The sequence below is a fragment of the Vicugna pacos genome, chromosome 17 (assembly GCF_048564905.1).
Source record: "Vicugna pacos chromosome 17, VicPac4, whole genome shotgun sequence".
NCBI lineage: Eukaryota > Metazoa > Chordata > Mammalia > Artiodactyla > Camelidae > Vicugna > Vicugna pacos.
Window position 1 is genome coordinate 52,543,260 of NC_133003.1, and position 13,557 is coordinate 52,556,816.

General features: G+C 59.7%; 1 protein-coding gene across 1 annotated transcript in view; it reads left to right on the forward strand.

The window, feature by feature from the left end:
• The first annotated feature begins 1,496 nt into the window (after window positions 1-1,496).
• The window catches only part of GRIP2 (glutamate receptor interacting protein 2), a 33,666-nt gene continuing 21,605 nt past the window's right edge, over window positions 1,497-13,557 (forward strand). The window contains exons 1-7 of the mRNA XM_006206774.4: window positions 1,497-1,568; window positions 9,043-9,123; window positions 9,378-9,513; window positions 10,316-10,461; window positions 11,120-11,206; window positions 11,713-11,788; window positions 12,689-12,834. Coding sequence (XP_006206836.1) covers window positions 1,529-1,568; window positions 9,043-9,123; window positions 9,378-9,513; window positions 10,316-10,461; window positions 11,120-11,206; window positions 11,713-11,788; window positions 12,689-12,834 — 712 coding nt within the window. The 5' untranslated portion in view covers window positions 1,497-1,528. The remainder of the gene's footprint in view (window positions 1,569-9,042; window positions 9,124-9,377; window positions 9,514-10,315; window positions 10,462-11,119; window positions 11,207-11,712; window positions 11,789-12,688; window positions 12,835-13,557) is intronic.

Genomic DNA, 13,557 nt, shown 5'->3' on the forward strand with positions numbered 1-13,557 from the left:
GAGGTGGTCGGGGTCTTCAACAAGAATCTTACCGTGACCGTTGTGGGCACCGTTGTGGCCCACACAGAGAGCCTGCACCCCCTGTCCTGCCTCCCAGGAAACGCCTCCCAGTTCAGGTCCCCCCCCTCTGACCCAGTGCTCTCCGTCTCTCCCGTGGCTGAGACCTTGGCGTCTCTTTTTGACCTTTGGCCTCACTGCTGACCCGAGGGGCCCTACCCCCTGGGACATACCTGAAGTCACCCAAGGGAGAAGGCACCCTGGGAAGTGGGCAACGGGGGGGCATGTGACCTGTGGGTACAGGGGTACAAGGGGCCTCGCCCCAGACTTAGAGCCTGGGTTGTTCTGCAAGTGCCAACAGTGTTAGGCTGGCAGGAGCTGGCATGGGCAGCCCGGGAATTGTGGGCTGGGTTCCATGACGTGCCTCCCTGCTGGGAGGGAACCAGAAGCCCCGGGCCCTAACCGCGGAGCTGTACCCTCCGTTCGCTGCAGGGCACAGGTGAAGTGGAGCCCCGCTTGTTCCCACACATCTGAGAGTTCCATGGGGGTGGGACTTTGTCTGTCTCTGCTGCATTCAGTAGGATGCAGCGTGTAGTTAGTGGTGCAGGCTTGACGCCCCGTGTCACCGTCGCCCACCCTTGTCCCCAGCACCTGTGCAGTGTCTGGCGCTCAGTCGGTGCCGAAACACGTTAGGGGGATGGAGGGCTGGAGAAGGGCCCTGCCTGTCCACCAGTGTTGCCCGGGTCATCCTGAACGGGCGTGGAGGGATCCAGGAGTGGGCCAGGCTGAGGCCCAGCTAGGGCTGGAGTGGTGACCAGCTGCCCCTGCCTGTCAAGCCAGGACATGCAGATCATCTGCCAGGCTTGCTCTGTCTTTCCCCAAAGCTGGGGGTGCTCCGTGCCACAGGCTGCTGGCTGACCTTCCCCCAGCCCCGCCTGACAGACCAGGAAACTGAGGCCTGGGAGAGGTCGCTGGAACGTCAGTGGAAGGGCCCCTGGGGGCTCTGAGTGCAAGGGTTTCTAGACTGAGACCAGCAGGCACGCCTTGGCATGGTCCATTGGGTGCACTTTGTCTGGTTTATGTCCTGGAATTCTGGGCAAGATTCTGTTGAATTACACTACTTGAAAAAAAAAGAGTATGGAAGGCACTGCTCCCCTTTTCCAGATGGAAAAACTGAGGCCTGGCAGGGCACAATCACTTATCAAAGTCTCAGGGCAAGTTAGGGGCAGAACTGGCCCCAGGAGTCTGCCTGCCCCTGGGGGCCCCGGGGGAGGCCTCAGGCACACCATCTTCAAAGACCCCCAACCCAGACTCAGGCTTGGGGAGGGGGTGTTGTACCCCATCCGAGAGTCGGCCATGACAACGGCCGTGTCCCCTTTAAGCAGAGAGCCGCCCGCTGCAGTGGGTGGACTCGTGCCCAGCCAGTGGGAGCTGTGAGCTCCCCTCCCACATCCCCTCCCTGGGGAGGGCGAGGGAGGGGCCGAGCAGCGTGGCTCCCGGAGTCGGTGGCACCCGGGAGACAATAGCAGACATGCTGTGTGGGCTCAGCCGGGAGACCCCTGGAGAGGCAGGTGAGTGACGGGGACCGCTAGGCAGAATGATGGGGCTGAACCCCCAGATCTCTCTGGAACTGCCGCCTAGAGAGGGGACTGGGATGGTGACGGCTGGGACTGCCACTCCCCAGACACCCAGAGCCCGGAGGGAGAGCAAGGGTGGGACCCCTGGCTGGTGGGCAGGTGAGAGGGCTGTCTGTCTGACCCTGGCTGCTGTCCTGCTGTCCTGCGCTGAGATGGGCCCGCTGGGCCGTCCCGCAGGGCTCGGCCCTGGGCAGCAGGCAGGCGGAGTTGCAGAGGGCAGTGCTCACGTCTCAGGTGTGCCTCTGGGAGGCGCGTCCTGCCCTGTGTGAGCTGTGGGAGCCATCCCCGAGCCAGGGTGCTGTGGGGGGAGCTCCTGCTTGGGGCTCACGGCAGGAGGCAGAAGCCCTGGCCTGGCGGGTGGTGTCTGGTCCATGAGCCCCAGGCTCTGGGAATATGGGGGGGAACAGGTGTCACTCAGCTGCCACATTCCTGCATGGGACTGGGCCTGGGCCTGGGACCCTGGGAGGGGCTCTGCCGAGACCAGGTCATCCTTCCCACGTTCAACACACACCTGATGTTACCTTCTCACAACAGCTCCAAGGGTGGGGACCATGGTCCCAGTGGACAGATGTGGAAACTGAGGCTCAGAGGGGACGGTGGCTGCCCAAGACCCACCACAGTGGCAGAGCTGGGATTAGCACCCTGCTTCCTAGGGCCCGTGAGGTTAGGTTCCTACCGCCCTGCCCATGACAGGGGGCAGAGGCAGGGTCATCCACTCCCAGGCCCCCAGATAATATTAGTAACTGGCAACTATTGAGATCTTACTCTGTGCCAGGCCCTGCTCTGAATTCTGCATTTTCTCATTCAATCCTCACAACACTGTGCGCGCAGTACTATTATTCTCCCCATTTTACAGTTAGGAAAACTGAGTCACGGAGGTGTAGACCAGAAGTAGCAAAGCTGGGATTTGACCCCACGTGTCTGCCTCTACCCTCTCCTGGCCTGGGCGCATCTGTCCTCTTGACATCAGGCCCCGGGAGTGGGGTCCCCTCGCCTGCAGTGGTCAGAGCCACAAGGGCAGCTGTGCCCTGGAGACCTAACCGGGGGCACCGGCAGGTTGCTGTTTCCCTGCCTCTGGGTCTGTGGCCTCCCCTCAGGGTCAGGCCTCAGCATCGCCTGTCTGGACCTTTGGCCCAGTCTCCTCTCTGGACTCCCGGCCTTCACGCTCACTCCCTGTGTTGTCACAGGAGGGAGTTTGCTAAAACTCAGACTTGATCACAGCTTCTTATCCTGGCATTCAGGGCCCTTCATAATCTCCCGGCTTTTTCTCTGTCTGATGACTTCCTTGACCATCGCCCTCACCATTGTAGCCCCCACCCTAGTCTGCTCCCCAGGTCACAGAGCCTCGTGATCACACCTGCCTCAGTTGGCATCAGTGTTGAGGCTTTTTTTTTTTAAGTCCAAAGATGGAGCTTCAGGCACAGTGGGGTCCAGGTGCTCAGTTAACACGATTAGGACTCCAGGTCTCTGCTCCTCTTTCAGCGAGCTTTATTTCCAGTCACACTCCTCTCCTTGAGGTGCCCAGGGGGCCCCTAATACTTTTGACCTTCAGGCCAGACAGATCACTCCTCCCTAAGGAAATAGAGAACCTGTTTCCAGTAGTTCCAGCAGACATCCCAGGGCCAGTGCTCATTGGCCCAGCTTGGATTACGTGTCCACCCACGACCGCCCACTGGGCTTCTGGGCATGTGGCCTCCCCCAGAACACGGGGACAAGGATGGCCACTCCATGCACCCTCCGCATTTTGCAGAGCAGGCTGAGGTCCTGAGAAGCCGGCAGTGCTCGATGCTCCCCAGGGGGCGCCGGGCTTGGGCTTGGGGACTGTGGGACTGCCCTTCCTCCTCCCCGTGGACTCTGCCTGCCTGAGTCCTTTCTCAGGCCCGTCCCCTGGCCCTGCCGTGTTGTTCACGCCCCTAACCCTGAGCCCCTGCAGGAAGGGGTGTGGCCCGGGCGGGGGCGCCCAGTAGGCTTGAACGCAGATTTGGGCAGGAAACTCCCCAACCCCCACGCCCCCGCAATGTCCACTCTCCTTTGACTCCCGGCCACAAAGTGATCTTTGTTCCCAGGGCCTGGGAAGGCTCAGGCAGGGTGAGTGCGTGTTGGGGTGGATGGGAGGGTCCCTCTGCCATGGCCTGGGCCGCCCGCTCCTCTGAGGGGCCCTCACCCCAGCCACCTACACCTTTGGGCAGGCCTGACCTGTTCCTCGGCAGGGGTGGTGGCCGTGGGAGGAACCCCAGGCTCCAGACCATAGAGGCCATGGCCTCCAGACCCAGGGAGGCCTGGGTTTGTACCCGGCTCTGCCTCTTCCCGATTGTACGACCTTGAACAACTCATTTGACCTCTTTGATCCCCAGTCTCCTAATCTGTAAATGGGGATTGAATTTCAAATGATTTACCGAGTGTTTACTATGTGCCAGACTCTCCGTGCTGGACACAGCAGTGAACCAACAGACAAAAACCCAGCCCGCCAGGGCCGGCATCGTAGTGGGCAGGGGCAGGCAGTAACTAAGATCACTAAGTCAAAAAAAAGAAAGTGAAGTCTGTCAGGGAAGGAAGTGTTGGGGGCACGGGTGCAAGTTCAGACAGGCTGACTGGCGGCGTCCCCGAGAAGGTGACGTTTCCATGAGTTCCTGGGCGAGGTGAGGAAGGGGGTTTTGTAGATGCTTGGGGAGGAGGATTCTGTACAGAGGGAACTGCCAGGGCAAAGCCCTGGGGTGAGCTTGAGTCTGGTGTGTGGGGCGGCGAGGGGACCAATGCACTGGAGAGGACTGGGCCCAGGGGACAGTATTAGGAGGTGAGGTCTGGGAGGCTGAGGGACTGTCAGCTGTGGGGACGACAACTACTTTTATTCTCATGGGGCGAACTGAGTCTTCGCTGCTCAGTTTAGGGCGCATGCTCCTCGGCATTGCGGATTTCAGAATGAGGTGGGAGAGCGCAGACCCAGAAGGCGGAAGGCCACGGCCCGGCTGGAGCCTGTGCCCCGTCCCACGTGACTGGGGCCATCGTGGCCCGCCCGGAGGCGGGTGTCAGCCTGATCGTGGCCTCAGGGCCCAGTGCCAGGGGCTCCGCACACCTCGTGCGGATTGCAGGGCTGGCAAACTCTATGGGTGGTGCCCAGCCTGTGGGTGCCTGAACCCTAACACGGGCCTCCTCGGGCCCCACGCTGTCTTCCCGGGCGCCCCTAGCTTGGGGTCTGCTGCCCTCGTGTTTGGAGGGACAGAGCAGAGCTGAGGGTTAAAGATGTGGTCTGCTGGGGACTAGGAAGACCGATTCCAGCCCGTCCTCCACAACTCCCCCATTGAATGGCCTCTCTGGGCTCTAGTCTCCTCATCTATAGAATGGGTTAGTCAGGGAGCCCCCCTCCTGTTGCCTTCTGAAGTTCAGCGTGTCCGTGTCTGTCAAGTGCTTGGAGCAGGACTGGCACAGGGTGGGCCCAACACCCGGGCTCCTTCCTCAGACCCTTTTTCAAAATCCCATGGCAGCAAGTGAAGCAGGCATCTGCTCTTTAAATCTATTGATATGTTTCTTCTTGTTTCCCTTAAAAACATGCATTGAACTGAGCACGAGTCGCCCACGCCCGAACCCACCTCTCCACTCCTCTCTCGGTAGCCGAGGCTGGCTTCTGGGGGGCCTGTCAGCTGCGGAGCTGGGACTGTTGCTCCAAGGTCAGCCTCCGTGCAGCTCCATCCAGCCCTCTGCCCTGTCCAGCCCGTGATGGCCAGAGGGGGATTCGTTCAGTCCGTCAGGAGTGCCCGAAGGAGCCGGGGCTGCTGCCAGGAGGGCCACAGGCATTACCCCTGAGATCCCCGAGGACTGTCATGAGGCGGGAGGAGGAGGCAGGCGGGGCCCACAGCTCTGCCACTTGGGCGCTCTGTGACCCTAGGCAGTTGCCTTAACCTCTCTGTGCCTCAGCTTCCCCGTCTGTAAAGTGGAAATAATCATCATCCCACTTCAGAAAAGGCTGAGGATTAAATGAGACAAAGCTTGTGAAGCACGTAGCACAAGACCCGGCACTCGCTCAACCGGAGTCATCACCATCATTAATTAGGACAAAACTTAGGGCCAGCGAGAGAACTTAATGTGCCGTGGTTTCTGGGTACCACCTAAGCTCACTGATTCCTCCCCACAACCCTCGAGGGGGACACTAGGCTCGGAGGGGAGGGCTGGCTTGTCCCAGATCCCTTAGCCGGTCAGCAGCAGGTGTGGAATCGAAATCTCGAGTGGGCCTAACTCCAGAGTCCACCCTTCCCCTCCTATCGGGCCAGCAGTGCCTGCGGAGGTGGGGCGGGCCTGGCGGAGAGCTGCAGCAGCCAGCAGCAGTGGGCCACGATGTGCGGCCGGAGGAGGGTTCGACCCGGCGTGACGGGGCCCCTTCTCCCCCTCGACACCTGGGCTGGGCTGGCCCTGCTGGTGGCTCACTGTCACTTGGTCATTTCCTGTTCAGCCCAAGTTGCGCTTCTGGGCTTTGATTTTGTTGGTGGTTCCATCTCAGATGCTGAACGGAGGCCCAGAGAGCCAGGCGGCAGTCACGCCCGCCTGCCGAGTCTGCAGCCCTGCCCAGCCCCTCTCCCGCTCAGGCGGGACCCTGGCAGAGGCGGCCTGGCCAGGGGTTGACACCCTTTTCCCTTTGTCAAAGCTCAGTAGCTTCCCGGGGCCCCAGAGAAACGGAGGTAATGAAGGCAAATTAGCAACGCTTTCAAGAGAAATAAAATAAAAAAGAGACCCACCCACCCACCCACCCAGGCTGCAGCGGCCCAGGGGCCAGGGACCAGGTGTGCACTTCTGTGCCCCGCAAGGCGTCTTTCCGTCCAGCTCCCCAGCCTTGCCCAGCCCACATTTGCCCGATGGGCTGGCATCTCTGCAGAAATGAATTGCCCTCTGAAGCAAGTTCTTACAGGACAGATTGACTGAAGGCAAGAGCTCATAATTGCCCATTGCTGGAAGGAGGAGACAGGAAAAAAAAACACTCAGATAAAAATATCTCTGTTTTTTATGCACGTTTCCAGCTGAAAATTGGTGGGAAAGATGTTTTTGAAAAGCCTTCATCTCTAAGCATGTAATTACCAGGTCCCAGAACAAAAAAGAGGGAGAGTGGGCATGTTCTCTGAGGGAGGCGGACTGGGGTCTGAACCCTTAGAGGGTTTGCTATAAATAAAATAATTTCCTCAAACTCTCAAGCTTGATCTGGCTAGAGCCAGTGATGGGGGAGACACCCCCATTTTACAGATGGAGAAATAGAGGGAGGGGTCTCTCAAGTCCTCACTCATTGCCCACTGACTCTTTGTTGGCACACAGTTGTATGAGCCTTGGTTTGCCTCACAGTGTCAGGACTGCTGGACATCTGAGCTCCAAGCCAGCAAAAAATTGTAGGAGAAAGGGAGTTGGGGCCACTCAGCATTGAGACGAGCAGACCGACACACCTTGCTGTCCCAGGTGTGCCGTCACAGCCCAGTGACGGCATTGTGCTGTCCACTGGAGCAGAGTCTGAATACTGAGATGAGGGAAGGGCAGAGACACCCCAGGAAATGCATCCTGCACCCCCTGCTTCAGGAGCCAGCTTTAACCCACTCCTGGTCCGCTCCATGCTTTGGGATCCTATGGCTCCAAATTTGGCAACCTTGATCCATCCCGACCCCTAACCTGGAGCCAACAAGCTCATCTCTGGTCTCCCCGGACAGCCCAGGAGAGGAGTTTCCGGGAGCAGAATCTCACGTGCAGGGGATGAAGATAGACTTTAATTCCCGAATTGCCCACATGAAATACCAGAGATGTTTGCTGTCACACAGTGGATAGAAGAACCTGGTCTTCTTAGCTTTGTTAGCTCAGGACCATCTTGTGGAATCTAAATGAAGTGGGAATCAGGGAACCGTAATAGGACGCATTATACTTAATGGGGTTTTGCCCGAATCCGCCATGGCGGGTGTGAACACAGGGCCTGGGGGGTGGGGGGTGAGCACCGCTGCTGGGGGCCAGCTCCAGGGGCCCCCGGGAATGACTCCAGGCTTACGCGCTGTTCGATTTGCTGTTTGCCACCTCCTGACAAGCAAAGGGAGCCTAGCCCTGGCCTGGAGAAGCAGCCTCTCCATGGCTTTATCCCGCGAACGTGAGATTCTGCCCCTGGAAACTCCTTCTCGACGAAGGTTCTCAGGCTTCCTCAGACCTGGGCTGAGCTACAGCCCTGACCCCAGGCCGAACCCACCGGCCCCAGCCTGAGCCCGCCCCTGTCCCCTGAGCAGTGACTTCGCTGGGGGTAGAGGGGGACAGTACTGCTCCCCTGGGGAGCTCGCGGCAGTTTCTAGAGTCATTTTGGGGTGTCATGACGGGGCGGGGTGCTCTTGGCATCTAGTGGTTGGAGGCAGGGAGGCTACTAAACCTCGCACAATGTGGAAGAGTGCCCCACTTATGGGATTATCCAGAAAAAATGTCCTTAGTGCCGAGGCTGAGAAACCATCCGTAGACTGAACCCCGTTCCTGGTTCTGGCTGAGCCCTGAGCTTGGTCCAGGTTGACCCCACCCCTGGCTGAGCCCTAACCTGATACCCTCCCTAACCCTTTTGTGAAAAGGATGTGGCTGGGATGAGATAAGAGGTTGCTTCCTGCTGCCGGGGCTGCATCCCCTCCAGCCCTGCTCTCTGACCCTCCTCTGAGGAACAAGGAGGGGACGGTCCTGTGAGTTAGGCCTTGGAGTGACCAGGGGCCTCAGGGAGGGAGTGGCCTTCCCACAGCTGGTGAACGGCTGAGCCAGGGTCAGCGCTCAGGCCTGACCACGCTCTGAGCCCTGGCTGGGCCGAGCTGGAGCAGGGTGGGGGGCGGGCAGAGGAGGGCTGTTCTTCAGGGGCCGGTGGGGCATGTGCAGGCTTGGGGGGCCTGGGGGAGCAACAGAAGCCTGTGGGGTGTACAGGTGCCGGGGGGTGGCCCCTGGAGGCTGCACGAGAGAGCCGGCCAGCTGGAGTGTTTGCTGGTTGAACTTACCCATCTCAGTCCAGTGCTGAGAAAGGGCTTGGAGAAGGAATGTGGGAAAAAGAATGTGGTCAAGGGAGCCTGGGGCCTGGGGTGGCCTGAGCCGAGGGGCCTGGGGTCTGGTCCTGGCACCTTGCAGAGGCTGCTGTGTGACCGTGTCCCTCTCTGAGCCTCATCTTTCTTCTCTGTAAGTGGCTGACAGCTATAGAGATGGTTAACCACAGGATGGCTGCAAAGCGGCTCCACGGGGTAACATTCACCCTCAAGAGCAGAGCTGCCCTTGTGAGGAGAAGCCAGCGAACCTCCCAGCAGAGACCCAGGTGGAGGCGGTGGCAGGCAGGAAGCCCTCGCGCCACATCCACGAAGCGGAAGATCCCCGAGGCAGAAGGGGTTCGCCCGATGGAAGTGACAGTGAGACGCAGGGCCTTTCCTCTCTTTCTCGCCTGCAGACGATGGGCCTTACTCCAAAGCAGGCAAGGACGTGGGAGGGGCCGACGTGGCCCTGGCTTGCCGCCGGCAGAGCATTCCAGGTGAGACGCTCCTTCCTCTTGCTGTGTCCTGGAGCTCCGGGTCGGGGGCAGATGCCATCGGCCCTGCCGCTAACTCACTCTGTGACCTTAGACTAGTCGCTTACCCTCTCTGATCCGCCTCTGAAAAAAGGAGAGGATCTCACCCCACCTAATGCAGCCAGGTGTGCTGCTTACCAAGTACTGACCTCTCTTGCCCTGGAGCTGGGGGCCCAGAGTTGCCCCACGCTGCCCGCTCACCCCCAATCTATTGGCAGAGGAGTTCCGAGGGGTCACCACGGTGGAGCTGACCAAGAAGGAAGGCAGCACGCTGGGCCTGACCATCTCCGGCGGCACGGACAAGGACGGGAAGCCCCAGGTCTCCAACCTGAGACCCGGGGGGCTCGCAGCCAGGTGAGAAGTGGGCTTGCTGGGGGCGGCGGGCGGGGGCCAGGGGCCAGGGGCCAGTGGAAAATGTACCAGGGCCTCTGGCAAAGCAATCAGGCAGCTGTTGCCAGGAGCACCTAAGGGCTGGGTGTCTGTGGAGGGAAGGCCTCGGTGGAGGCTGATTCCAGGCCATGGCTGTTTCTTCCCCTATACACAGTGCCCTACACTCCCCCAGCCCTCCAGGCCTTTGCATATGCAGTTCCCTCTGCCCAGAAGGCCCGTTCCCTACAGCATCCTCCTGGCAGACTCTTATTCATGCCTCCACACTGCCTCTGGGAAGCCCTCAGGACCCAGGCCAGTCAGTCGCTCTGCTCTGCCAGCACAGCCCTTGTGCCACTTCTGCCCCCAGTGCCCGGCCCTTTCCCATTATTTTACCCCTGCGGCTCCCCTGGACCGTGAGTTCCGTGAAACCTAGGGGTTAGCCTCTCCACCGCTGCCTCTCTGGACTCAGAAAGAATATTAAGGAACAGCAAAGGGATGATGATCTGGCCACTCTGCGGGCTGTCTGGGGCTGGTCAGAGCTATGACTGTGAGGGTGACAGCCCCACCAGAGGCAAGTGGACAGACCAGCGTCTGGGGGAAAAGCCAGGCCTGGGTTAGAATCCACACTCTCCTAGTCACTCGCTATGCGACCTTGGACGATGTATGACTCCTCTGAGCCTCGGCTTTCCCATCTGTAAAATGAGGTCCAGATCGTGAGGATTCAGTGGGGGGGAATGTGAATGCCGGCTCCTGTTACCATCTGCGTACTTCGGCCTCCTCGTTCCAGGAGTGACCTGCTGAATGTGGGCGACTACATTCGGTCTGTGAATGGAATCCACTTGACCAGGCTCCGCCACGATGAGATCATCACTCTGCTCAAGAATGTGGGCGAGCGCGTGGTGCTGGAGGTGGAGTATGAGCTGCCCCCGCCCGGTGGGTGCCCTTGGACGGGGAACTTTCTCCGCTGCCTCGGTCGTGGGTGGACACAGCTGCCTCCTCGCCAGCACCTGGGTGGGGGGGATCGTGCCAGCTGGGGTGGGTGGGACCTGGAGACCTGCCACAGACACCCAGGCCACACCTGGGGCTTTGTCTACAACTACAGTACGCTGTCACCAGGAGGTGGCAGGGCCCTGTTTATAACCCATTGTCCTCCTGCGTATTTAGTTCCCAGATGCTTTTCCTTTAGTGGGGAAGGTTTATGTGGCTGAAGAATTGTTCCCTGCCCCACCATGCTGCCCTGAGTACAGAGACGCAGGGTTTAGGCCAGCTCTGAATTTTCAAAATTGGTCTAAAGTCCTGAAATTGGAGTAACTATCTGGAATTCAGGTCTGGCCTGAACCTGCGAGCCATGGACTCAAGCCTGAGTTCTGCGGTGTCTCTGTGGGAGCATGGGCAGGCCCTCCCCCTCTCTAAGTGGTGGACTAAGTCGGTTTGAGGGAAGAAAATGCCTCTAAGCCTCACTTGTCCCACCTGTAAAATGGGGGTGGGGTTACCCTTCCTGTCACTCAGCTCTCCTGGAACGAGCTCTGGGGACACCTGTCGCCTTGGCGGTGTGACTGAGGGACTCAAGAAGTCCTGTATTTCTCCCTAGCCCCCGAGAACAACCCAGGGATCGTTTCAAAGATGGTGGACGTCTCCCTGTACAAGGAGGGCAACAGCTTTGGCTTTGTCCTCAGAGGTCAGTGTGAGAGTCCCCTTTGGGGTCAAGGGATGGGAAGGCTATGCCATTTCTAGGTGTGTTCTGCTTTGCTCTAGTGAAGATAGATATATCTTCCATGTCTTCCTTCTGACTTTAACAAACCCAGGATCATTAAATCAAGTACTAGATGGCAGAATCTGCCAAGCAGCAAAATGTGTGTGATTAAGGGGAGTGAGAGGAAAAAGTTGTACTGGAAAATGACGTTTGGGGCTGCCTAGCAAGCAGGGGAAAAGGGAAATAGGATGAGATCCCAGGAAGAGAAGCAAGGGGGTTAACAGAGGGAGGACTTGGTCCTGTTCCCTGGGTTTTGTCCCAGCTCTGGGTGGGATTCACAGCTGGGGTCTCACGGGAGGGACTGTGCAAAGCAAGGACCGGGTCCTCAAGCAGGCTTAATTAAGGGAGCCTGCTTAGGGTCTGGATCAGGGCCTCTGGGCACCGGGGTGGAGTGAGTAGATGGTTACTGCCTCTGATCGAATCCTGTCCAGGAGGTGCCCACGAAGACGGGCACAAGTCCCGCCCGCTCGTCCTGACCTACGTGCGGCCCGGCGGCCCTGCCGACAGGTGAGCCTGAGCCGGAGGGACCCGCCAGCCTCTTCCTGCGCTGCCCTCCCCCAGCTCCCCTGTGCAGAAGGCTGGGTGGACGTCATACACAGTCTCCAGATGAGCAGATTGAGGGCCAGAGAGGGGACACCCCTACCCAGAGTCACTCAGGGAATTATTGGTGGAGCCAGCACTGAATCCCAGATGACAGAGATCCCAAGCTCTATCTTCTGCAAGATTCTGCTGTCTCAGGGGGCAAGGTAGGGGGTGGGGAGCAAGCTTTGGTGTCATGTTGCCCCTTCCCTGGCCTCAATTTTCCTGCCTGTGGAATGGGTCCAATAGTGCAGCCCCTAAGAGCTGCTGTGAGGGATTTAGGGACCTGGTGACCGGCGTCACCATGGCCCTCTGTAATGTGGCCTGCCCAGTCCTGGCTGTGCTGCCAGCCTGGCCCTGCCTGGGCCCTGCTCAGAAGCACCAGGAGGAGAGAGCGTATGGGAGGAACACGCCCAGTTCCCAACTCCTGACCCCTGGCCTCCCCAGCGGGAGATTCCTGGCCATTTTAAGAGAAGCCTGGAACGGCCTTGTCGGGAATCTGAACCCGTCCCTGGGCCAGGCCTGCAACGAGCTATTCATAGAACCTCCCAGAATAGCTTTGGCCACCTGTTGGGGCAGGCATTCCAGAACCGGGATGTGACCCAAACCGAGGTGAGCCCCACTCAGGCCCCTCCCCCAGGGCCCAGCGGAATTCCTTCCCAGGCGCCTTTGTCACCAGGCCAGAACCGCTGCTGAGAACCAGGGTGGGGCCCTGGGATGGGACCTCTGTGCCAGCTGCGCGAAGCCTCCAGACTGCCCGCCCTGGCCAGCAGGGCTAGCCCAGAGCTCACGCTGGGCTGGGCAGGCTGACCGGGCCCTTCCCTGCAGGGAGGGCTCTTTGAAGGTGGGCGACAGGCTGCTCAGCGTTGATGGGACCTCGCTGCGTGGGGCCAGCCACGCCGCTGCCCTGGCCACCCTGCGGCAGTGCAGCCATGAGGCACTCTTCCAGGTGGAGTACGACGTGGCCATCCCAGGTGACCTGGGGGCACGAGAGGCCCAGGGATGGAGGGAGGGGGTAGCGCGGGTACAGATCCTCATCACTGCAAAGGCTGTGTGACTTGGGCCCATCACAGCCTCTCTGAGCCTCTCTGGGTAATAAATACTCTGCCAGGCATTGTTTGAGGCGCTGGGGTCCACCCGAGAATAGCACAGAGGAGGTCTCCGCTCTTGTGGACCTGATACCCTGGTGGGGAGAGGTGGGCAATGAAGAAAATAAGTCAAAGAGAGTCTCAGGTGATGATCAGTGTGTGAAAAAAATCAGGGAGCGAGACGGGGAAGGCTGGGGTGCCCTCCCACCTGCCGACGTCCGGGCGACAGAAAGGTGATGGAGGCTGGGGAGGGCGTAGAAGGAGTCAGGAAACGCGATGGGGGTCCAGTGGGCCTGATTTGCTGATGTTTGGGCTTGGGGGCGGGGGTGCGGGCTGGCGAGAGCAGACGGAGCCAGGTTTTGTTTTCCAGCCACTGGGTGGGTGAATGGGGTGTCATTTGGAGACGGGGAGGCTCGTAGTGGAAGCTACGGCTCAGCGCCAGCACACACTCAGCAAACGTGAGCAAGTCAGCGCCGTCCCGCCAGCCTGAAATCCCGCCGCCCGGCCCCTTGCTGCCGAGGGGCTGTGTGAACTTGGACGAGGCCTTTACCCCCACACACCTCCGTTTTCTTGCCTGCAAAGTGGGTGCAGTGACCCCTCCCTGCAGAG